This window comes from Heterocephalus glaber, unplaced genomic scaffold, assembly GCF_053883595.1.
Source record: "Heterocephalus glaber isolate CG9 unplaced genomic scaffold, H.glaber_assembly_v1.0 deba00001606, whole genome shotgun sequence".
Classification (NCBI taxonomy): Eukaryota; Metazoa; Chordata; class Mammalia; order Rodentia; family Bathyergidae; genus Heterocephalus; species Heterocephalus glaber.
In genome coordinates, this window is record NW_028258377.1 from 41,047,719 (window position 1) to 41,071,231 (window position 23,513).

General features: G+C 46.5%; 1 protein-coding gene, 1 long non-coding RNA gene and 1 pseudogene across 2 annotated transcripts; 2 read left to right on the plus strand and 1 right to left on the minus strand.

Moving 5' to 3' along the window:
• Positions 1-2,588: 2,588 nt before the first annotated feature.
• Positions 2,589-14,797, plus strand: LOC110345282 (uncharacterized). The gene is made up of 3 exons (XR_002388501.2): positions 2,589-2,698; positions 10,981-11,050; positions 13,367-14,797. It is a non-coding gene; the product is annotated as an uncharacterized LOC110345282 (long non-coding RNA).
• LOC101710002 (olfactory receptor 1f45-like) lies at positions 8,201-9,538 on the minus strand (annotated as a pseudogene).
• Positions 14,798-18,552: 3,755 nt separating the features above from the next.
• Prop1 (PROP paired-like homeobox 1) lies at positions 18,553-22,514 on the plus strand. The gene is made up of 3 exons (XM_004836704.4): positions 18,553-19,057; positions 19,998-20,227; positions 20,894-22,514. The coding sequence occupies exons 1-3, from the start codon at positions 18,949-18,951 to the stop codon at positions 21,233-21,235; spliced, it is 681 nt and encodes a 226-aa protein (XP_004836761.2). The 5' UTR covers positions 18,553-18,948; the 3' UTR covers positions 21,236-22,514.
• The last annotated feature ends 999 nt before the right edge of the window (positions 22,515-23,513 follow it).

The window sequence follows — 23,513 nt, forward strand, 5'->3', positions numbered from 1 at the left end:
CTTCCTTCCAGGTGCTGGGACCGGCTCACCTTCTTGGCCCTAGGCAGCCTCAGAAATCTTATCACATCATTCCCCCATAGTCAACTGGTGGGAGCAGTCACAAGCTTCCCCAGGCTCAAAAGTTTCATCTATTGATGGGAAGTGGCAAAATTTTGTTCAGTAAGTATATTTTTAACTGTAAGAAATTGCTAAGAAATTTCTTTTAAATAGCTATAAAATTTTGCATTCTCACCAGAACATTTGTCTGCACATCCAAGATATTTTCAGTTTTGTTTTGTTTTGGTTTTGGTTTTTTCTTTTGTTTTTTTGAGATAGGGTCTCTTTTTGTAGTCCAGGCTGGCCCTGAACTCACTATGTAGTCCAGGCTGGCCTCAGCCTCCCAAGTGCAGGGATTACAGGCATGCACCACCATGCCCAGTTATTTTCAGGGTTTTGAAAAGCCATTCTAATAGGTATATAGTATTATTTCACAGTGGTTTTAAAACTTCTGAGGCCCATGTCTGATTTCCCATCCACGTATCTTCTTTGGTAAAGTGTCTGCTCAAATCTTTGAACCCAATGGTCAAATTAGGGTATTTGCTTTCTTATCTTCAAGTTTGGAGAGTTCTTTATGTATAGTTTATCAGATATAGTGTTCAAAAATTCTCCCAGCTGATGACTTCTTTTTATTTTCTTTATCTTTGAAGCGGAAACATTTTGAATTATACTGAAGTCTAACTGGTAATTTAAAAAACATTTATAGATCATGATTTGGTTGTATCTACAAAACCTTTGCCTAACCCAAGATCACAAAAATCTCATTCTATGTGCTGTCCTAGAATTTTAGTTTTGAGTTTTCCATGTCTATGATCCATTTTGAGTTAATTTTATATATAGTATGAAGCAAAAACTGTTTAATGCTTTTAATATGGCTATTTAATTATCACAGCTATTTGTTGAAAAATTATTTTCTCCCACTGAATTTCTTTGGCGCTTTTGTCTCAAATCCATTCACCATATGTGAGTAGATCTATTTCTGAATTTGATTGTGATCCATTGATCTATGTATCTCTGCTTTAATCAAGCTACCCTAACTTTATAGTACGTTTTATAATCAACTCATGTGAATCTTTCAACTTTGTTCTTTCTTTTTTTTTTGGTACCAGGATGGAACTCAGGATCTTGCACCTGTGAGGCAGGCACAGTGCCCCTGAGCTAAATCCCTGGCCCTCAACTTTGTTCTTTCTAAAAATTGCTTTACTATCCAAGTTTATATGCCTTCCATATAAATATTAATATTAGCTTGTCAAAAAATAAATTCCTTTACGTAGTGGCTTTGGCTTGTGATAAATCTATTATTTTTAGAGCAGTTGATTTCTTACCATTAAAAAGTCTTCCAATCCTTAAATACCGTATATTTCTCCACTTATTTAGGTTGCTTTTCCTATTACAAAAATGTTCTTGAGTTTTTCAGGATAAAAGGCTTGCATACTTTTTATTAGATTTCACAATTTCTCATTTTTTTAAATAACTATCTGTCCATTTATTCCTCAATAAATCTGATATGGAAACCCTCATGGGATATTTTAGAGTTGAAAATTTAAGAGAACAATACCAACCAACACAGTGCTAGATGTCTTTGACTCCCATATTGACTTTTTCCATCCTATACGTGTGTGTGCACATGCACGTGTACATTGTATATGGCACTTTTCATACCACAGAAGGAAGTGAAGGGTTGGACCATGGACTCGGGAAAAGAAAGACATGCTCTCATCTCTAGACTCATGTTTTTTGATACTACTGTCAAATGTCACTTAAAGAATTATTGATTTCTGATTGTTCACTACAAGCATATATAAATTATTAATTTTGCATTTTGAACTTATATCCTGTCACCTTATTTTCTTTGTTCATGGGATTTTTTTTCTGTTGGAATTTTCTACACAGACAGGCATGATAAACTTTCCTCTAAGCATTCTACCAATTTGAGTATAATTTATTTTCATTATCACTCCATTGAAAACATTCACCCATTTTCCTTGTGACTTTTCACTTGACTCATTGATAGTTCAGAAGTATGTTATAGAATTTCTAATATCTGGGCTTTCTTTCTAGCTATATTGTTGGTGCTGTTTCCTAATTTAATTTTCAGTTAGATGATGTAGTATGTGAGCCTTGTCTATTTTGTTGAATAGTCTGTGCACCCTAAAGGAAAGTGCAGGGCAGTCTAGGTCAGCTAAGTTGTGCCAAATTAATTGATCATGTTGTTCAGCTCGCCTCTGTTCTCACTCACTCTTGGTTTGGTTGTTTTGTCAATTCCTGAGAGACGAGTATTAAAGTCTGCTGTTGCTACTGTTGGTCTTTAGTTTGAGTGCCATTAGTTCGGTGCTGAGGTGCACACACTTTAGGACATTAATGTCGACTCCAGGAACTGACTCTTTATCACTCTGTATTAGTCACTTTCCTGTTGGTGAGACAAAATGTCTGGCGCCCACAGCTTATCTGGACTCGTAGCTCCAGTGGGTTCAGTGCACTGAACTTGAGTGGCTCCCAGGGAGGGGCCTGGCAGAGGAAAGCTGGTCACTCAGGCAGGAAGCAGAGGGAAGGGAGGAGCCGGGGCCAAGACTGCACCCTTCCCTGCCCTCCTGATCTCATGATTCTTCCTTTCACCCGCTCAAATCCGCTGTTGAACTCCTCCAGTGAATTTCTATTTCAGGTATTCTGAAGTTTTCTATGTCTCTTCATATCTAGAATTTATGTTTGATTTCTTTATATAGTTTGTAGTAGTTTACTGGTGTTCTCATTTTGTTATTGCATCATTTTTCTGATTTTCTTCGTTCTTTCCCCCGTGGTTTCCTTTAGCTAAGAAGCATATTTAAAACAATTGACTCAATATCTTTGATTACTAGTTTAACTGTCTGAGCTTCCGTTTGTGCCACCTTTGTCCCATTTTTCTTTAGAGCAGGAGGAGTGTTTCTACAAAGAGATGGTGGAAGCCCTTTTTGGAGAGGCCATAGTGGGGACAAAGAAGGAGAAGCTTTGGAGTGGGAGTTACAAAATCCTAACTGATAAAATGCAGAAGGGTAAACAGGCCAGTGTTTGAGCTGAATAGGCATATAATAATACTAAAATTTGAAACTTAGCAAGCTACTGTTTGACTGAAAAAGTATCATACTGAAACATTTTTATCCAGTGTGGTTATGTTTTATATGCAGTTATGTGGTTATGTTTTACAGATGATGATTCTGAAAAAGCAAAACTGACCATTAGCTGAGTTAGTTGTCTTGATGGGAAATCAAATCAGACTTTGAGACAGCAAGAAATGGTTTTCTCCCTCTCCTCTCCACCTTCTCCTGACCTCCCCTCTTACCTCTCCCCTCCTTTGTTCTCTCCTCCCCTCTACCCTCTCTCCTCTTCTTCTATTCTTTCCTTTCTTCTTTTTTCCTGAAGCAATATTTCCTAAAATGAAAGGTCAGTGTAGTGGGGATTATGGGAAAAGTGAATATTTTAAATTACCTTATGAAAATCTTGAAAATTTGGCCAAAAACATAGGGGCTATTTGGAGTTCTAATGTGGAGGTGTGTTTTTAAAATACAGTACATAGATTTTTTATTATTTTTTTCATCCATGTCTGCAGCACATGATGTCTGCATTCTTTGTGGGGAGTTGGTCCATGTACACAGCACATCTTAATTCTTTTTTATCCTTCCCCCCCTTCCCCCTCAATCTCTTGATCTCCTTCCCATTTGAGAATGATCTCTCTCCCTATTTTCTATTATCTAGCTTTATTTTGGTCTTTATTTAAAATTTGGGTTTCTCATGTCGCATAAGAGAAATCATGTAATATTGAAGTTTTCAAGTCTGTTTATTTCACATATTATGGTCTCAAAGTACATCCATTTTCCTACAAATGACTCAAAGTTTATCTTTCTTTATGACAAAGAAGTACTCCTTTGTATGTAGCTACCACATTTTCTTTATCCATTCATTTGATGGGCATACAGACTGTTTCCAAGATTTAGTATGAATTGTGCTGCTATGAATATGGGTGTGCATGTAATACAATTTCCTTATGTCTTTTAGGAAGATACCTAAAAGGAGAATGGCTGGGTCAAATGGAATTTCTAGTTTTAGATTTTTGAGGCATCTCCATACTGATGTGCGTGATGGTTGTACCAGTTTACATACCCACCAACAGTGTAGAAGGGTTCCTTTTCCTCCCCGGCCTCTCCACCATTTGGTATTACTTGATTTCTTTATTCTTTCTGGGATAAGATGGACTCTCAGTGCTGTTTTAATTTGCATTTCTCCAGTGGCCACCAACGTTGAGCATTTCTCATGTATTTATTGCCCATTTGTACTTCTTCTGTCAAGTGTCTTTATTTTACTTGCTCATTTTTTGATTGGGCCTTTATTTTGTAGGGGTCTAATTTTGGGGGGTTTTTTATATATTCTAGAGGAATCTTTGGCAAAATTGTTTCCCACTCTGTACGGTTTTTTTTCACTCCATTGGCTGTTTCTTCTGCTGTGAAGAAGCTTTTTAATTGTCTATGATCCCATTTGCTGATTCTCAAAACTACTTCTTGTGGAAACAAAATTCTGTTCAGAATTTTGCCTACATCTATGACTTCAAGAGTTTCACCTATTTTATTTTTCAGCAGGTTACGTGTTTCTATTTTAACATTCAGTTTGTTGATCCACTTTGATCTTAGTTTAGTACATGGTAAAAGATATGGGTCTAAATTCACTCTTCTGCATGTGGACAGCCAGTTTTCCCAACCCTATTTATTAAAGAGGCTGTCTTTCCTTTAATGTGTTTTTTCCCCCTTTGTCAAAGATCCAGTAGTTGAGTGTACTTGGGGGTGTTTTTGCATCCCCTATTCTGTTCCACTGATCCTCCTGTCTGCCTTTGTGCCAGTGCCATGCTGTTTTTATCACTGTTCCTTTGTGTTATAGCTTTAAGGCCTGGATTGTGATTCCTCCCACTTTGCTCATCTTATCCAGGATTACTTTTGTTATTCTGGGTCTCTTCTTGTTCCATATGAATTTCCATATGGTTTCATATGACTTTTTTCTCCATTTCTGTGAAGAATGCTGTTGGAATTTTGATTTAGATTGCATTAAATCTGTATATTTTGGCATAACTCTGTATTAAGGTTAAAATAAGTCTTTGAAATTCTTTTGACCAAATTCATAGACTAATTGCCTAAGAGTTGATATCTTTATATTACTTTTAATTTAAGAACATAAGGTGACATTTTATTTATCCAAATTTTCTTTAATGTACTTCTAGAGGGACTTTTTACTGTCTTGGTATAAGTGGTGAACTTTACTTTTCCATTTACTAGCATGTACACAATGTAGGTATGCTTAAATTTGAGATGTAGTTTACACATAAGAAAATGTACTCTTTTGCCACATATTTTTGTGACCTGTGCGGACAGGGACGCCCCTCAGCGGTCACGCCCGGGGAAGTCCCGCCTCCCTCCGTAAGACTCCCGCAGGCCTCTCCAGTCAGCCTCTCTCCGCACCTGCCCGTGGCTAATGTGCAACATTCTTCCCACTCTTTATGTTTCATAAATGATATTAGAAAGGGAGATGAATAAACTTTTATTTCAATCCTCACTGAGTTCAAGTTGAATTTCCTCTGACTTCTGTGTGGCCTCTGAAGAGCTGTCACCAAATGGTGAATAGTTCTGGATGGAGAAGATCCAGGGGAGACGAAAAGGCACATCCTGAGAGCTGCAGGAGAGGTGGCTGCTCGTGGTTAAACCATCTGATAACAAATCCAGCTTCTTTCGGCAAACAGCAAAGCTCCTGCCCATTATGATGCTGCTCTTTAACTTGCGAAGAGTTCCAGTAGTTTGAATGAAGATTAAAGAGCTTTGACCATGGTGACATACCTGATAAATCCAGAACCAATACAGTGCCTGACACACAGCAAATCCAGAAATCATGCTTGTTTGTTGAATAACTATCAAGTTGATGTAAGTCAGAACCAAGGACATCTTCGTTTGGAGGTATTCGAGTACCTGCGCTTCTGGAAGCTCTTCGGGGGGCTCTGGAGTGCAGCTTTCTCCTCCCCTCCTTCATTGCTGGCCTGTGAGCAGCTTCTCAGAGTGCAAGCAACGAGGCGGGATGGCCTCCTTAGTGGGCAGGCCAACTACCTGAAGCTCCTGCACAAACAGTGTGTGGCCTCCTGCCCTAGGCCAGTGCTGGGAGCAACACAGACTCCTTTGTCTCGTCTCTCACTTTCTACTTCCTAGGGTTTGAGAGTTTCTTCTCCTCTTTCATAGAGGTCTTCCTTTTTGGTAAATGTTGACACCTAGTCTGAGGTTAATTCCAGGGAAGATGTGGATGAGCACAGGGAGTAATTATCCCCTTAACTGTGGATCCTGTAGCGGGTGTTCTGCCGGGCTCCACCCTCATCCTGAGTCAGCTTTTGATAACAGGTTGAGGAACAGAAGGAATGATCAATAAATTCTGTACCTTGAACTATAGTTTTTTCCACTCAACCCTCCCACCTCTGAACCCCAGACTCAATGATGTCATATTGTGAAACCTCAAATATGGACTAACCAGGTGGGTACCTCAGTTCCACAAATTTTTGGTTGCCTCAGTGTGATTTTTCTATTTAGAAGTAATGCTTATGTGTCATTTATGCATCCAGGCTGGCTTACTACATCATCATGGATTCTTTTTCTCATGTTTACTGAGGATTGAGAAATCTCTGAGCATTTGGAAGTATAAAACATAAATTGTGGTGCTTATACAAAGTGAGCACGTAATGTAATAATGAAGGAGAGGCCAATACAAAGACGTGTGTGGTGCAAAGAGGAGCATGACACCCAGTACCCTGTGCCCTTGAAGGCCCATGTCTCCACCATGTCGTATTCCAAGCCCCTTCTAAATGAAGCTGCAGACCAAAGGAAAACATTGAGTGTATTCGGTGGCCACACGCATCCTCTGCTACTGGGATGCATTTCTCGGGGGGATTCACATACTCTATAGTGAGAAGCTTGCTCCTGAGTGTTTGGTGCACGACAGTTAAGAAAGTGATAAAATGGGTTGAGATAAATGCAAAATCATTACACTTTTGAAAAATCAAGAGAATCTTTCAGTAACAGAAGGGCCAGATAAAGAATGAACAAATCAGTGGACATGGATGAACAACACATGGATGGATCTCAAGGACATATTTCTTCTTTTTCTTTTGTACCGGCGATCAAACTTGGGAACTCGTGCTTTCAAGGCAGGTGGTGGAACCGCTGATCTAAATCCCTGGCCTAACAAAGATATATTTCTGAGTGAAAGATACAGACTAAAATGTTATATGCATAATTGCTCCGTTATGTGATATTCTGGAAAAGGTAAAACTCCAGGGATGCAGGACACATCAATGGTTGCAGGACTTGGCAGCAGGAGGAACATTTGTCTATAAAGGGGCCTTGCAGGAGAATTGTTTGAGGCAATAGAACTATTTTGTACCCAATCATAATGGTTGTTACATAAATCTATATATGCGTTAAAACTCATAGAACTGTATACCCCAAAATGGGTTAATTTTACTTTATGCAATAATAAAAATAACAACAAAAATTTAAAAATAGAGTGACCAAATAACTCTCAGGAAATTATTCAGACCATGCCAGCGCCAATTATTGGTAACTGTATGGACTAGGACAAGTTAACCCCTGTGTGACTCAATTTCCTCATCCTGAAAAATGGGAATAATTTTACTATCACCTGATGAGGTTGTGTGAGAGTTAAGTAAGATAACCCTGAGATGGTCCTTAGCATATTAAGTTTTTGATCAGTTCCAGCATATGTTACGTTCAATGTTACACACAATAATATCACTGCAGTGAAATTGGTGTCACTTCGGTTGTCAAATGTGGCTCTAGTTGACATAGGCGATCCCAGACACACTGTGGTGACTGGCAAGTTAGAGTGTTTCTGGACCCACCTTTAAAAATATATTCAAGTGTCACATGGGGTTAGCAAGACTAATTCACGTGGGCCTCAATATATTTTCAATCTGTATAATAAGGATCATAGAATTAGCCCCTAATCTAGGTAATCATTAATGGTACTACTATCACTTAGAAGGACTCATCAACCTCCTATTTAAAAATAGGATTAACAGAGCCAGGGATTTAGCTCAGTGGTTCCGGCACCTGCCTCGAAAGCACAAGGTCCCGAGTTCAATCTCTGGTACCAAAAACAAACAAACAAATAAATAAATAAATAGGACTATGATCACATATCAGTCATTAGAACAGTCGTGGGTAAGCTTCGTATCTATCTGGGCCTCTCTGTTCTTAGTTCTCTAAGTTCTAAAATTTTCAAATTCTAAAATCTTGAATGAAAACTAATCTCCTAATAATTAGTTTCCTTATGGCTCTTTTCATGTCCTGATTCCTCAGGCTGTAGATGAAGGGATTGATTGATCAGGGCATCACTACTGTGAAGATGACAGAGGCCACTATGTCCTGTAGCGAGTAGGAGGATGAAGGGTGCATATAGACCCCCAGGATCACCCCATAGAAGAGGGAGACCACAGTGAGGTGGGAGCCACACGTGGACAGGGCTTTCCTTATCCCCTGCATAGATCGGAACTTTAGGACACTAGAGAAGATGCACACATATAATACAGTGATACATGTGAATGGTGTAATAGAAATCAATCCACCTATAACCGAAACCATCAATTCATTGATAAAGGTGTCAGAGCAAGAGAGCTTCAGGATAGGGTAGGGGTCACAGAAGAAGTGACTTACAGTGTTGTGGGAACAAAAGTTGAGTCTGACCATGAGCAGAGTGTGGAGGAGAGCGTGCAGGTTTGTAATGACCCAGGAGACGGCCACCAGGAGGACACAGAGCCTGGGCCTCATGATCATGGTGTAGTGGAGTGGGCGACAGATGGCCACATAGCGGTCACAGGCCATCGCACTCAGGAGGAAGCCGTCCATGTTGATGAAGGTGATGAAGAAGTAGATCTGGGTCATGCACTGTGGGTAGGAGATGGACTTGCTCCCCACTACGTGATTCACCAGCACCTTGGGGACTGTGACCGATGAGAAGCAGATGTCCACACTGGAGAGATTGACCATGAAGAAGTACATGGGCGTATGGAGGTGCGGGTCACAGCTGATGGCCAGGATGATGAGCAGGTTCCCGAGGATAGTGAACAGGTACATGCACAGGAAGAGCCTGCAGAGAGCCTCCTCCTGCTCCTGCCTCCCAGAGTCCCAAGAGGAGGAATTCTGGGACCGCAGTGTGGTTGTCCCCATCCATGTCTGTGAGGGAGAAAAACGTGTTTAAAAGTAAAGATTTAATTAATTGAGCTCCATCTATTGTTAAGAGATTGCAGTTGTTTTCAATACTAGGAATCAAACCTGGACTTTGTGCACAGTAGGCAATAGCTCTTCCACTGAGTGACATCCCCATCACCCAGAAATTGTAATTTTTAAGAACACTAGATCCAAGTTTTATTTCTTAATTAATATAATTTTAAATATAAAATTATATGAGATTGATATGATCTGTCATTGAGCAAAATTTTTATGGTAATGTTTTTACCATTGTTTTTAATTAATCACATTAGATAATCATATGAAATTCATTTCACTGCAATAAAGAGCTGATTAGTTGTAATATCTAAGTATATTTGATTATATGTGCTTAATTCATATTTCACTAACATTTAATGAACATCTAGTATACACAAAGTATTTTTGCATTGCTATTTCTTTTATCCTCTCAACAATGGATTGTATGATTTGTAGAAGAAGAAAACAAAAAAAGGAGTCAGATGAACCTGAGATTCAGGAGTTTATGTTAGGTTCCCTGACTCATGGAATCTGTAACACTGAGCAGCCCAGAAACAGCTACAAAGCCCTTTTCTTTAAAAGCCTCCAAAGCTTTACCTCTGATCTGATTTTCATTACCTACCATCTATTGATTAACCGGTGCCAGATAGTACATGCCTGCTTCACATGTATTTCTCAGCTTGTATGTGTTAACATCTGAAGTTTGAAATACCTATATTCAAGGGGAGGGGAGGGGGTGATAGGAGGGTGGATACAATGAAAGCATGATGCATGCATGCATGTACGGAAATGTCACAGTGAAACCCACTAACGTATAATATTCATTAGTAGTAGTTTTAAAAGGTAAATAACTTCATTCAGCAAAAGAAAAAACTGAAAGCAAAAACATTTAGTAATTTATTCAAGGTCATAAATTATTTTACTTGGGAAAATGCTTTTTATAAAACCCAAATCCATTCTTGGTCTCTCTTACCTTTCTCCAGCATGTTGCTCCTTTTAGGCCTTGACGGACCTGCCTCGAGCTTTGTTCTATCTAAGGCGTCCTATTGTCCTCCTTAGCTTGGGGAAGCTGAGCACACTAACGAAGATCCTACTCCTTCCCTTCTCCCTTATGCTACCCAAAATGAGAAAATCAGTTAGTTGTGATACTCGGTGCTGTAAAGCGGAAAGAGAGATTCCTAGAGAGCAGGTTATGGGGTGGACCTGGACGATAAACCCAGCATGAAGAAATCAGCACAGACAGGGAGAGTCAGGTCTGACCCTGCAGTTGCAATAGCCTCGGAGAGGAGAGATGAGTAGACACAGCATTCCCCGTGGGAGCAAAAGCCTGAAGTAAAGAACAGGAGGAAGCGGAAAGAGGGTAAATAGCTCGCCTGGCTGGAGCAGAGGGTATTACAGGCAATACTTTCAGAGCTGGGTTGTAGCACGTACATAATATGGGAATAGTGAACTCTCTTAGCATTTTGAGAGTTAAATTAGTAAAACCAGCACAAAATTGCTGAGATCTGAAGAGATTTTTCTCATGAATTGTATCTCATATTAAAAAGTAATCTCAGACAGTACTAGGCTGCAGCTAGAAGGTGGTCCAGGGAAAGGTGTTCACTGTGAAACATGGGAGTCAAGGAGCCCCAGCAACAATGTTTGTGGTGCCTTTTTCACCCTTCAGATGTAAGGGAATGGAGTCCTGAGACTGAAGCCCTGTCTGCCTCCATGTCTTGAAGCACACGGATAATCAGGTATTAATCGCTGCTATTCTCCATAATGGAAATGAGAGCAAAGGGTGAAAGAAATACAGCAGTGTGGCTGTGGGTTTTTCCTATTACCTGTAAACTGTAGAGCAGATCAAACAATAGGGAAATTTGCTCTTAATATCTATGACTCTATGTCAAAAGAGCTGCATTAAGGTTGGCCACTTCCTCTGAATGTTTGATGAGATAATCCTACCAGGTCCATACCAACATTTCTGCCCCCTCCTCAAGTTCATATAGTAAGAGCATTGAAATATGAAGGAGCAGCGATGCGGAACAGCCTGTACCACTGGGAGAGGGCTTCCCGGTCCCTGACTCTGAGGGAAAGAGGCACAAGAATTTCCCTACAAAGATGGGAGATGTCTGCTATTAGCCATCACGAGGGTGTGGGTCCCCAAGTGCTGGGCGGGTCCTACGGCGGCCTTGCCATCTTGGCCACGTCCAAGGTACAAGCACACCTGCTAGGAGAGGAAATACCATCTGCAGGACTGCAGCGTGAACCCTGGTTGAATGGGGCTTTCAGGGGATTAGGTCAAATGAGTGAGAGCTGGATCTCCCACCTCTAGATACTCACAGAGTGGCAGTTCCTGGGGAGCAGTCTGTGAGAACCCAAAGACTCGAGCCCAAAGGGAGTCAGAGCTGGTACTCCTGCCACAGTTACATCAGTGGTGGCCAGAAAATCTGCAAACAGCAACAAAGGAAGGGCAGCTCCCTTAAGTAGCCAAGGAGAGTTCAAGGAAAGAATCTCTTGGACTTGTGCTCCAACTTCGCAGAAAGAATAGTTCTCGAAGAGGGACCAGGTACCTAAAACTACAGTGACGTCACACAACACACCAAGAAGTACCGTGGAAGAGTACAACAGAAGAGATTAAGATTTTAGGATGTTTTTCACTAATGAGTGAATCTTACATAAAGAACCATGACTGAAAATGATGGGCTTAGCTAGGATGTTTTTATAAGAGCTGCCAATAGAGATCAGTTACACAAAAATAAAATACTATCATTTCATGGTTTAAACTCCTACTAATTGTGTCTTCCCAACTAATTAATAACCCTAGTTGTCTGCTATCTTCTCCACTGCTTACCTTTCTATTTCTATGGTACAAATATACCTGCTGTATTCTGCAGGTCTCTAGTATTAAATTCCTCATACTACGATTGGACATTCATATGCATCCTCTAGATTTTAGTACTTACTTTCCCCTGCAGCTTCCCATAGGAAGAGAATGGTCTAACCAGCCCCCTTGGCAGTAACGTTCAGTTTGTGTATCTTCAATACAGTGGTGGCTGCTTTCACGCATTCATCTGTGAGTCTTCCACGCATGGGACTGTGTCTGAGACCCTGGGCATGTCTGCATCCCTGAGTGTTAGCGTCTCTGGGTATTAAAATAAGGCTGCTTCATCCCTGGGCCCAAGTTCAGCCAATTCCCCTCTGAGGCTCAGCACGGCACCAAGCAGCCTCCCTTGAGATGCATTTATTATGCAGTCATAGACCATAGTGGACAGACACAGGAAAGAAACTGGCACACAGCTGGAGACGGGGACAAATCAGGATGATCTTGGATGTCTGATAGGCAGTCTCTCTTCTGAGGTGAAGAAAGAGTGGCTTCTGGCCAAGCTTTTTAGTGCCTGCACTCACTGGTCCTAGATCCAGTTTTCTCACCGCTGACCTCTATTCCCATCATGGAAATGTCTCAGCAGGGAGGGCCTGTGCATGTCTGACCCAGAGCCAGGGCCCTCTTGAGTGTGGTCAGATGCAGAGGGGTCAGCAGGTCTCCTTTTCTGAACGTCAGTGTCTGTGTCCATGTGACTCAGTCTACTGTCACATTGCTGTCCCTCATCCACTTCCCTAGCCCTTCTTACCTGGCTGTCTCCAGTTTCCAGTCAATTCTGATCTCTGTCCGCTGCTTGCTTGGCCCTAAATGGTGAGAAGTTCACAGCTTCGGTGGAAGACTGAGGGGCCTCCCTCAAAGGAGAGCACTTAGAGGGAGACACTGGCTCTGCTGGCTCCAGCGTGGGCAATTGTGGACAGGAAAACAGACTCCCCCATCCTCGGAGACTGTCATGTCCTGGAGGTGGGGTGGTGACGCTTGCCAAGTTTGGGGTCCCTGGGGGCGATTTCCCCACTGCTCCTTGTTAGAGGACCTCACGCTAAGCGTTCTTTGTTCCTGTGCCCCCCAACTCCACTTCTGGGGACAACAGGGCCCGCCTCATGCGCACACTTGTTGTTTGATATGGGACACTCGGCTTTCTTTCTCTGTTTCTCATCTTATGTGTTGTTTATTAATAAAATTTTATTTTTAGGCTCAGATCTGGAAAGGACACAATAACTCAGTCTCACAGTGCCACCACCTGCCCACACTGAACAAAACCACCCAAGATTCTGTGAGCCAAGTCCATCTTTGCCTTCCCTGTGTCACCCAGGACTCAAAGAGGCCCCACCAAGGATGGACATCAAAACCCAGCTTTGAGCCCTGGCAGTTTGCCGAGATTCTGGTCATTTTTTCCCTAGAATGGTTTTCTCCTGGAAAAACAACAGTGACATTTCTCCAGCAAGCATTCACTCCTTCTGAGGACTGAAAAATAATATGAAATCAGTGCAGAAAGATCTGAGACCACAGAATGTGATCGAGCGCACAATAAACAATGGCAGAAGCAAACTATAGTAAGGCCTCAACTTACGGACATCGGAGTGTGGACCTCCACAGGTGTGCTGTGTAAGATTCACCTTGTAGACTTATGAACGAATCCGACCTATGAGCAAATCCAAGTCACAAACAGTTCTCCCGGAATGGAACTCATTTGTAAGTCAGGGACTTAATTGTACTATAACACAATTATAGAACTATTAATACATTCAAAAGATTAAGGAACTACACAGCTAAAAACAGAAGTAGTAACTTAGAGGAAAGACTCAAGACAGGTTCTATGAATTCAATGGCAAAAGATAAAACAAACAGAATAGATAAAAGTGCCGACAGCATTATCAACATAAAGACAATTGTTCTTGAGATAGAAAATGTAAGAAATGCAATAGAAAATGTACCCAAACTAATAAGATAACATTTTCGTGGATAAAAGGAACAATTCAAATACCATTGAACTATTTTTAAAACATCTTCTTCACTGAGGTGTGCTCTGGTCACGTCCCACTGCCCCACAGGGAGTGCCATCATTACATACTGCAAACATGGACTAATACAAATTTTAAAATATTTTCTTCAGGGTTGGTCTCTTCATTTCCTCCTTTTTGGCCTGCGAGTTTGCTTGGGAAGAGGGAATGTACCATCAATAATGGTTATTTTATGTGTCAACTTGACTGGGCCACAGATATTTGGTCAGATTTTATTCTGGGTGTGTCTCTAATGGTGTTTTGGATGAAATTAACATTCAAAATTTTAAACTGACACATAAAAATTGGACATACTGATGGGGTATCACATGAGGCTTTGGCACATGTACACATCGAGATTAGCATTCGATTTGGCAGACTGAGCAAAGAGACAGCCTTCCCTAATGTCGATGGGCCTCGTCCAATCAGTTGAAGGCCTGGCCCTCCCTTGAGTAATGTTGGGATTATGCCCCCAGACTCAATTTGTTGGTGCAGACAATAAAGCACTCAGACACCAAGAAATTTGGGCAAGGCATTTTATTTCTGCAGAAGGTGCAAGCATGAGGTAGCAGGTGCAGGGGACAAAGGTGGGTGGCCCTTTTATCCCTAATGCAGGAGAAGCAGCTGGCAGTTTTCCTCTCTGGCTGGGTCTTTTGGGGGGGGGGTTCAAGTGCTTGAGGGCAGGATCTGAAGGATGGGGAGGGAGGAGGAGCAGGAGGGGGCGTGGGGAGCAAAGTCCCTGGCTATTGATCAGCCATCTTTGGTCTGCAGCCGTGTTCCCAGAATTTTGGCATTTCCGTGATTTTGAGGGTTCCAGCGAGGCTGAGTGGGGTGGACTAGAGGCCAAGATGGAGGCGTCCTGCTTGTGTCCTTGATAGAAAAGACAGGGTTGGTGTTTCTCACAATAAGAGGCAACTCCTCCTGTCTGGCTGCTCGAACTGGGACTTGATCTTTTCCTGCCTTCAGGTTCAAACCGAAACAAAGCTTCTTTTCTTTTTAGGTCTCAAGCCTGCCAGCTTCCAGCCTGGAACTCCCAGGTTTCCCACTCACTGACTGCAGATGTTGGGGCTTCTCGGTTCCATGACTAAAGATAATCCAGTACAGTGAAATACACACATCACCATTTGGTTGTCTCTCTGGAGAACACTTATAGGTTAACTTTAAGCAGTTACCATTCTTTTTCTTTCCATCAACTCTAATTTTCAAAACAGGCATTTATGTCTGTACAATTTTTCATCTCAGTATACTGTGAGGAGTCAGTGGATCAAAATTCAGGGGAAAATTACCCTAGAATATTGAACCCAAGATATAAACTTGTTACTTATTAGACTTTCTGGGAAAAAGAGAAAAAATGTACAAGGAGACAGAAAAGGTCAGGTACTCACAAGCTCAAACCCCAAATGGCCAAGATGTCTGCAGGGTGACATTTCAGAGCAGAAGGGGTGTGTCTGAGGGGCAGTGTGGCTGCAGGATGACATAGTGAGTGGACAGCTTCAAGAGCAAAGGCCACAGGTAACTGTTCTCCTTTAATCCTCGACAGCGCGATGCATTTGGAGAAACCCTCTACTCAGAGGCTGCTCAAAGACCACTCTTTCTCCTGGGTGACTGGACTCTTCCTTATCTTATTTGATGATAAGGTAACATTTCTTTGGAATCATATCTATTAAGCCAATTTATAATGCAATCCCAGTCAAAATCCAGCCTGTTTTTGTAGGAAACTTAACGCAGTGGTTGTAAGATTGATATGGAAACACAAAGGGTCAGGGTCACCCTGATAGTAGAATGAAGACTTGCTTACCACACACCAGCAGTGGCAGAGTTACAGTGGGTGTCAAACAAGGTGAGGTGCTGCCCGACTGTCTCAGCCCTTACACTTCCTTCTGGGTCCTTAGCGGCACGTTTCTCTCATTTCTGCTCTTTGTCATTGATGTTGCTACCTAAAGTGGCCCCAAGTGTAGTGTGAAATGCCACCTAAATTCCCCAAACCGGAAGGCAGTAATGTGTTCACAGAGAAGATACATGTCAGATGCGCTTTGTTCAAGCCTGAGTTACAGAGCCGTTGGCCCTGAGTTTAGTATTAATGAATGAACAGTATACTTTAAATGTTGTTATTGTACTTTAAACACTAAAAAGAACTCAAACGTTATATTTTAAATATTGCTGATTCAAACAACATGAAACCTAATACAGAAACATACTTAATACAAGGTTAAACATTGATTGGTAAAATCTAATCGGAGGCTATTGCCTGGGGGCAATGGCTCCATTCACTAGTTCAGCATTTCTGATGACTTCAGGAAACATATCTACCCCAAAGAGAGAAAACTGACTGTATTAGTGACCACAGATGATGAAACTAAGTCATAGAGGTGCTAAACAGGAAGCCCAGAGTCGTAGAAGCACTAAGTGGTAGTGCTGGGATTTGAACTCATGGCAGTTTGACTCAAGACCCAAAGGCTCTTACCCACTCCGTCCTTCTGTCTTAAGAGGATCTGAGTGTCAAATTTCTTTGAAGGTCAGGGTTGGGGATGGGAATCTGTACGCTCTGGAAGAGCATGTTTGTACAAGTCCCAGTCTCTCCAGGAATACGGCATCCTGAGATGTCATGTCGAACTTGCGGTGCCTTCATGTCCTTGGGAAACATGGGTAGAGGATCAGCGTTTCTTTATAAAGAATGTTAAGATGTTCTGAAGCAATCAGGTTGTCCTGACGGAGTGTCAGAATTTTCCTGAAGTGTTAGGCAGCCGGCTGATGCCTTCCGTGTTTGCCTGGGCGTCCAAGCCTACTGCCTGCTAGGGCCTTGTGAGGTCAGGGCACTCACGGAGTTCAGGGTGCTGTAGAAGTCAGGGTATTGACTGGGTAGGGGGAGAAGAGGCGGTGTCTTGGGTCTTCACTTCTCCACTCCACTGTCCTGATGGACTAAATATTTGTGCGTCCCTCTCCCCGGATTCATAGGTTGAAGTTTATGCCCTGCTGGGGTAGTGTTTGAAAGCGGAGCCTGTGGGAGTCAGGCAAGTGCGGATGATGTCTGGAGCATGGAGTCCCATGGTGGGATCAGCATCCTTATGAAGAGGAAAAGAGACCACAGCTGGCTCCCTCTCCACCATATGGCGCCACCGGGAGAAGGTGACATCTACACCAAGGAAGAGAGCTCAACCCAGACACTGAAGGCCCCTGGTCTTGGACTCCTCAGAGCAGGTCCAGAACCATGAGAACTAGAGCCACCCAGCCTGTGGCATCCAACCTGACTAAGACGGACGTGCTGTCAGCTCTCCTGGGAATCTTAGCACCCGAAGATTGGTAGCATGGAGGTAGACGCTGAGGTCTGTACTTTTAACAAGCTCCTGCATGGCGCCGCTGCCGGTAGGTGGACCCCAAGGTAAGCATCAGGGTTCAGGGGTTTTGATGCGTCCTGTCTCGAGTTGCCTGGGGGTTTTGAAGGACGTGCCCTTGGGGATATACTGTCCTATGGGTGTGGTGTGTCGTGAGCTAACTATCCTGAGAGGCTGCAGCCTCATGGAAGGGGCGAGGAATCACCCAGTATACGGAATGTTTCCGATAACGGTGCCCTTCGGTTTCAGTGTGTCCTGCAGGATACCGAGGTGGTAGGGTGTCAGGCTATCCTGGGGAGGCCAGAATGTACTTCCAGATGCTATGCAACCTCAAGCGACAGAGCCCTGTGGACACCAGCTTGCCCCAACTGCTCAGATATTCTGGGCGTGTCAGGGTGCCCTGGAAGAATCTGAATGTTGGGATCTCAGTTCTGGGAATCTCAGTTTATGGCAGAGTGAGTCCTGAGGTTTGGGTGGGTCAGGACAAACCTGGAGTTAAGATGTTCTTAGAATCAGGGTTTCTGAAAGATCTGGGTGACCTTGAAAGGTCATGATGTCCCAGGGGCTCTGGATGAATGAAGAGATGGTGTTGGAGGAAGGAAATCAGAGGGGACTTGAGAAGTTACATATCCTGTGGACTCGTCCTATAGATTGAGTTCAGATTGTCCTGAGGGGAAGGCTGGTGTAGTCTGAGATGTCAGCGTATCCGAGAAGCGCAGCAGCACTTGCGGCTTTCTGTGTTTTGGTTTCCTGGAAATGCGTCCTAGGGTGTCACCTGCATGCCGAGATGCCAGCCAGGCTGTGCTTCTGGCCCCCAGCTAGTCCCCATCTTCTCCCCCTTCCCATAGTGGGGTCCTGAGGAGGAGAGTCTTGGGAGGAATGCATCTTCCCCTCCTTCCCCTGCCCGTTCCCAGGAGAGGATTTAACAGCACAAAAGACTCTGGTCCCCTGGAACACGAGCTCTTGGCCCGCGTCCCTGGACCCTCCGACAGAACACATTCCCTCATCCGCCTTGTGATCCTCTCCCAGGCAAGGGGCTCTGGTGACCAGGTAGTGATTGGACAGCCCCGGGTGACCGCAAGGCTCGGGAGAGGGGCGGAGTGGGAAAGTAGGCAGCTGGCAGAGAAGAGAGAGCAGCACCTGATGGGGAGAAGGGCAGAGAGGGAAAAGTGGAGAGGAACAGGTGAAGTCGAGACAGGGAATGAGAAGATGCTCCAGCAAAGGAATGGGGAATTAGGGAAAAAATAGACGACAGGGAGAGACAGTGAAAAAGACAGAGCGCTGTCTATACCCACACACACGGTGGGAGACAGACCCAGAAAGAGGAGTAAACAGAGGGGGAAGGAGAGGCCACAGAAGGGACCAAGGGACTCGCAGGAAGACTGGCTGGGATCAGGGCCAGGCACACCAGAAGCTGGACCACTTGGGCCTTGGGGCCAGCCATGGAGGCCAAGGGGAGAAGGCTGCAGGGCGAGCACAAGACGGGGAGAGCTTGCGGGAGCCTCTGGCCTGAGCGGTGCCCTGCAGCCGGACCTCTGGCCTCCACAGCAGGTGAGTGCACCTGGGTGGCGGGGCCTCAAGTCCTATGGGGTGGCTCACCATGAGCAGGGCAAAGGGAGGGACGAAAACAACATCTTAGCATGCTACAGCCAGGGCGGCCTCGGAGGGCACAGGAAACATCCGGTAACCCTCTGCTTTACAGACTGGGAGCTCATGCCCCGTAGTGTCTTCCTCCACTCCTAACTCAGTGTCCACCCCAGCCACTGGTCCTGCAAGGGGTAGCTCGGGTCAGGGCTCTGGTCCTGGGAGAGCAGCTCCGTGCACGTCCATCCCTGGGGTGCACGCTGAGCAGGGGTGGCAGCCACACCCCCGGTCTCCATGGGGACAGGTGCCTGGCGCCCACCGTGCACCTGTCCAGGTGTTCCGTCTTCCCACCTTGTCCTCTCTCCCCGGCAGCTCTCAGACTAATTAGTGCACGGGCTTAGTGGGCCTGCGGGGAAGAGAGGTGAGCCTTTCTCACGAGCTCAGGTTCCTGCAGCCTGGTGCCCAGTCAGGGCAGGGGTAGAGGACAGGACAGGAGGTGCACACGTGAGGAGAGGGCGTGAGAGAGGCAAAGGGGATGCGACACCTGCCCGGTGAGGCGGAGGAGGGCGGGAGCTGTGCAGAGGGCCTGGAGAGGGAGAGAAGCGCCCTGGTGTTTCAAGCTCACTGAGGCCGCCAGCAGGAGAAGCCCGCAAGGCGCTTGGAGGTGGGCCACGGGCCGAGCAGAGCTCGGAGGTCCGGTCAGGCGCGGTGTGGAGCAGGGCGTCCGCGGAGGCGGAGCGTGGGGACCCGTGTGGGAAGCGGGCTTGAGGGGGACGGGGAGTGAAGTGGAGCCTGAGGCTGAGCCGGGTTGGGTCCCGGATGCGGTAGCGGAAGGACGTCTGCGGGGCCAGGTAAGAGGCCGGAGAGGACCCCGAGCCGCCCCTAACCGGCCTCCCCTCCTCCGCAGACGCCCGCGCCCAGCCCTGTGGGAGGCCGGGGCCGGGGGTGGGGAGGCCCCGGCTCCCGCGACAGGGAGGGCACCGGGCTCCCCCGCGCTCCCGCCGCCGCCACCGCACCACCTTCAGCCCCGCGCAGTTGGAGCAGCTGGAGTCGGCCTTCGGCGGGAACCAGTACCCCGACATCTGGGCACGAGAGGGTCTGGCCCGGGACACGGGCCTCAGCGAGGCCAGGATCCAGGTGCTGCCCCGCCCGCCGCCCCGGGAGGGAAGGAGGGAGGGAGGGCAGCGGCTCTGGTGCCGCCCGCCTGGCTTCAGTCCGGAGCCGGGCTGCGCTGGCCAGGACCGGGCCTCGCCCAGCAGTCAGCGCGAGCTTGGGCACGGGAGCGACCGCGCCGAGCCAGCCGCCCTGGCCTCCTGCGCTTCCCGCCTTTCCGCGCGCACCAGGCCCTGCAGAAGCGCAGTCCTGGCTGCTCACATGAGCAACCTTCCCCTCGCCCCTGACCACAGCTCCCAACGTGGCCGGCCCGCGCCCGCAGGCCTAAGCGAGCTCCCAACCCGCCCTGCAAACCCGCCCGACACCCAGGCCCCTGGGCCACCGCCCTAATCCTCGGTCCTCCCTGGCGCCAGGGCGCTCCCCTCAGGCGGGAGCAAGGCCGTCCTTTCCCGAGGGACGTGCCGTTCCTTACGCGCCCGAAGTTGCAGAACCTGGGCAGACTTAGAGCGGGCTGGAGGTAAGCGCCAGCCTGGCTTTGCCGGCGGCCGGGCCCCGCCTCCGGAGGACCGCGCTTCCCCGGGGTGTGGCGACGCCCCTCCGCGGGCGCCTCCTGACCTCGGAGGAAGGGGTGGCGGGGACAGCAGCCCCTGGCCCCGGGGAACCCTGACGTGGCTGTCCTCCCCTCCCCAGGTGTGGTTCCAGAACCGCAGGGCCAAGCAGCGGAAGCGAGAGCGCTCACTGCTCCAGCCTCCGGCCCACCTGTCTCCCGCCGCCTTCTCCGGGCTCCTGCCCGAGGCTCCCGCTCGCCCCTACTCCTGCGCAGCCCCAGCTGCAGCGCCGGGGGGCACCTGCTTCCCCCACCCCTACAGCCACGCCCTCCCGGGCCAGCCCGCGGGCGGGCCCCTCCCCCCGCCCCCCCAGGCTGAGGCCTGGTACCCCACCCTGCACCCCGGCGCTGCTGCTCACCTGCCCTGCCCCCCGCCCCCACCCCTGCTCCCCCTCAGCCTTGAGCCCCCCAAGTCCTGGAACTAAGGTCAACCGAGTACCCAGAAGAGGTCGCCCCCGCTGCGGCCCGGGGCCTCCTTTCCTTCTAGGGAGAAGTCAGAAGTAGGGCGAGGGGCAGCTCAGACGTTCAAAATTTAGAAATGGGCGATCTCGGTGAATTCTCATCGAGGCAGTGCATTTTGGGAATCGGGGGAGGCGAGCTGCAGAGGGAGAGGTAAAGAGGCTGCGTGAAGGGCACGGAGGTGACACCGCTGGCCCCGCGGCACAGAGCAGGGAGGGGCTTCCTTCTCCGCGGCGGGGTAGGCCAGCGTCTTCTCGGTCTGCTCTCCGAGGCCCCGGGCAGAGCGCAGGCAGCTTTTGACACCAAGTCCACCGCACAGCCCTGCCCGCCCCCCTTCGCCCACCCCCTTCTGGACCTGCTCCCGGGGCGGCGTCCTCTCGCTTCCCACAGACACTGATTTCCCTGGGCCTTAGGTTCTGTGACTTTTCCTCCTCATCGTTTTCCTCAACTCTAGCCTGTCCTATTTCCAAGAGACCTTTGCAAATGTGCTCGCCAAGGAGTGACTCTCCCATGAAGAAGCTGAATGGCTGCGCACAAATTGGAGGACTCTGGGTGGCTGGGGCAGGAGGAGGCGAGTTCGAGCCCAATCTGGGCTTATTGGAGAGAAAGAGCTCGAAGAATCAGAGCTGAGTGTGGTTGAGGAGAGAATCTTTGTCACCTTCCAGTGATTCGATTCTTACCTCCTGGAGGTTTCAGAGCCTTCTTCATTCCTCGTGCTTTGTTTTCACAGTGACATGACAACGTGCGGACATCTCTCTCCCTTCCTGCCCCCACTTAGTGATCCCAGCATCCCAGTGACTCTTGAGGGGCCAAAGAATGTGCCACCCCAAAATATGCCACTGGCACAAGGAGTGTTCGAGGCTGAAGGCAACTGAGGAGATGCAGATGCAGGATAGGCTGTCCTCCCTCCTCTCACTGACTAAGAGCAGGGCACCAGTGTGGCAGGGAGCCCTCCCTCTCTCTCTACCAGGAAGCACATGAGACCATCATCGCAAACAAAGCCAGGCCAACGGGGAGAGGAAACCAGAGGAATCTACAAAATAACCCTTACTCGAAGCCCTGTTTTGGAAACCTTTCGATTCTCCATACAGTTTTCCAGTCCCAGGGAACACTCAGTTGTTTTACCTTTAGGTTTCATGTTACTCTAGCGTTTTTGTAGATGCCGTCTTATCAACTTGAGGTAGCTGTCCCTCTACTCTTAGGAGATTTTTAAAAATAAAAAAATGGATGTTGAATTTTGTCAAATGCTTTTCCTGTGTCCACTGATGTGATTGTATTTCTTTAGATTGTTAATGTTATGGGTTATGCTGATTGATTTTCAAATGTTGAACCAAACTTGCTTACCTGCAGTAAATCCAACTTGGTGACAGTGATTCTTTTTGTACGTTGCTATTGTGAGGATCCTTGCAGCTAAGTTTATGAAATACATAAGTCTGTAGGTTTTGTTTGTTTGCTTTTTCCTCTTTGGTTTTGGTGTCAGGATAATATTAGCCTCATAAAATGATTTGGTGCCATATCTCCCTCAGATTGGGCCTTGAGGTCTCTCTTAGCTATAAACTCCAGTCCTGCCTTAATGGGGCTCTAGGGATTTGGTCATGAATGCCCACAGCATACCTTTCCTGGGGTGCTTCTCCACCCTGACGGACAGCCTACTGCTAGAGTCTCCAACCCATGACCAGCTGTCTCTCACAGGAAATTAGTTTATCCTGGCAGACTCCTTTTTGCCTCTTGTCAGACCTATGTCCAGCTTATTCTTACTCTTGTGGCTTGTGTCTAGCTGTCCCCCCAAACCCTCGAATGGTCACAGGTGGGCTTTTTGGAGGTGGCTGGATCTAGGGTGTGTGCTGCTGGGATCAGTTATGTGATGCTAGGATTAAGGCTGCCCCACCCTGGGTGTGAGTGCTACCCTCCCTAAGGGTGGGTCGCCTGGATAAAATATAAAGGACAGAAAAAGGGTCATGGCTTGTTGCTTGTCCCTTCTTGCTACTGCTGTTTGTCTTATGCTACCTCCCGTCTGCTCTGTGATGTCCCTCTGCCACCCCACCCTGTGTGGGAGCCAGCTGACTATGGACTGAAACCTCTATACGCTGTGAGCCAAATCAACCTTTCCTCTTTTCACTTTGAGTGTTGGGTGTTTTGTCTCAGCAACTAGAAAAATAACTAAGACACTAACCAAGACAGCCCTTCTCTCCTGGCCAGGAAGAGTTAGGTTTGGGTACGTTGGTCAAAGGAGACATAGACTAG

Excerpts from the sequence above, each read along its gene's own strand:
- Prop1 (XM_004836704.4), top strand. The coding sequence starts at position 18,949 with ATGGAGGCCAAGGGGAGAAGGCTGCAGGGCGAGCACAAGACGGGGAGA. Across the intron at positions 19,058-19,997 it reads ACCTCTGGCCTCCACAGCAG|ACGCCCGCGCCCAGCCCTGT; the intron begins GTGAGTGCACCT and ends CCTCCTCCGCAG. Across the intron at positions 20,228-20,893 it reads TCAGCGAGGCCAGGATCCAG|GTGTGGTTCCAGAACCGCAG; the intron begins GTGCTGCCCCGC and ends TCCCCTCCCCAG.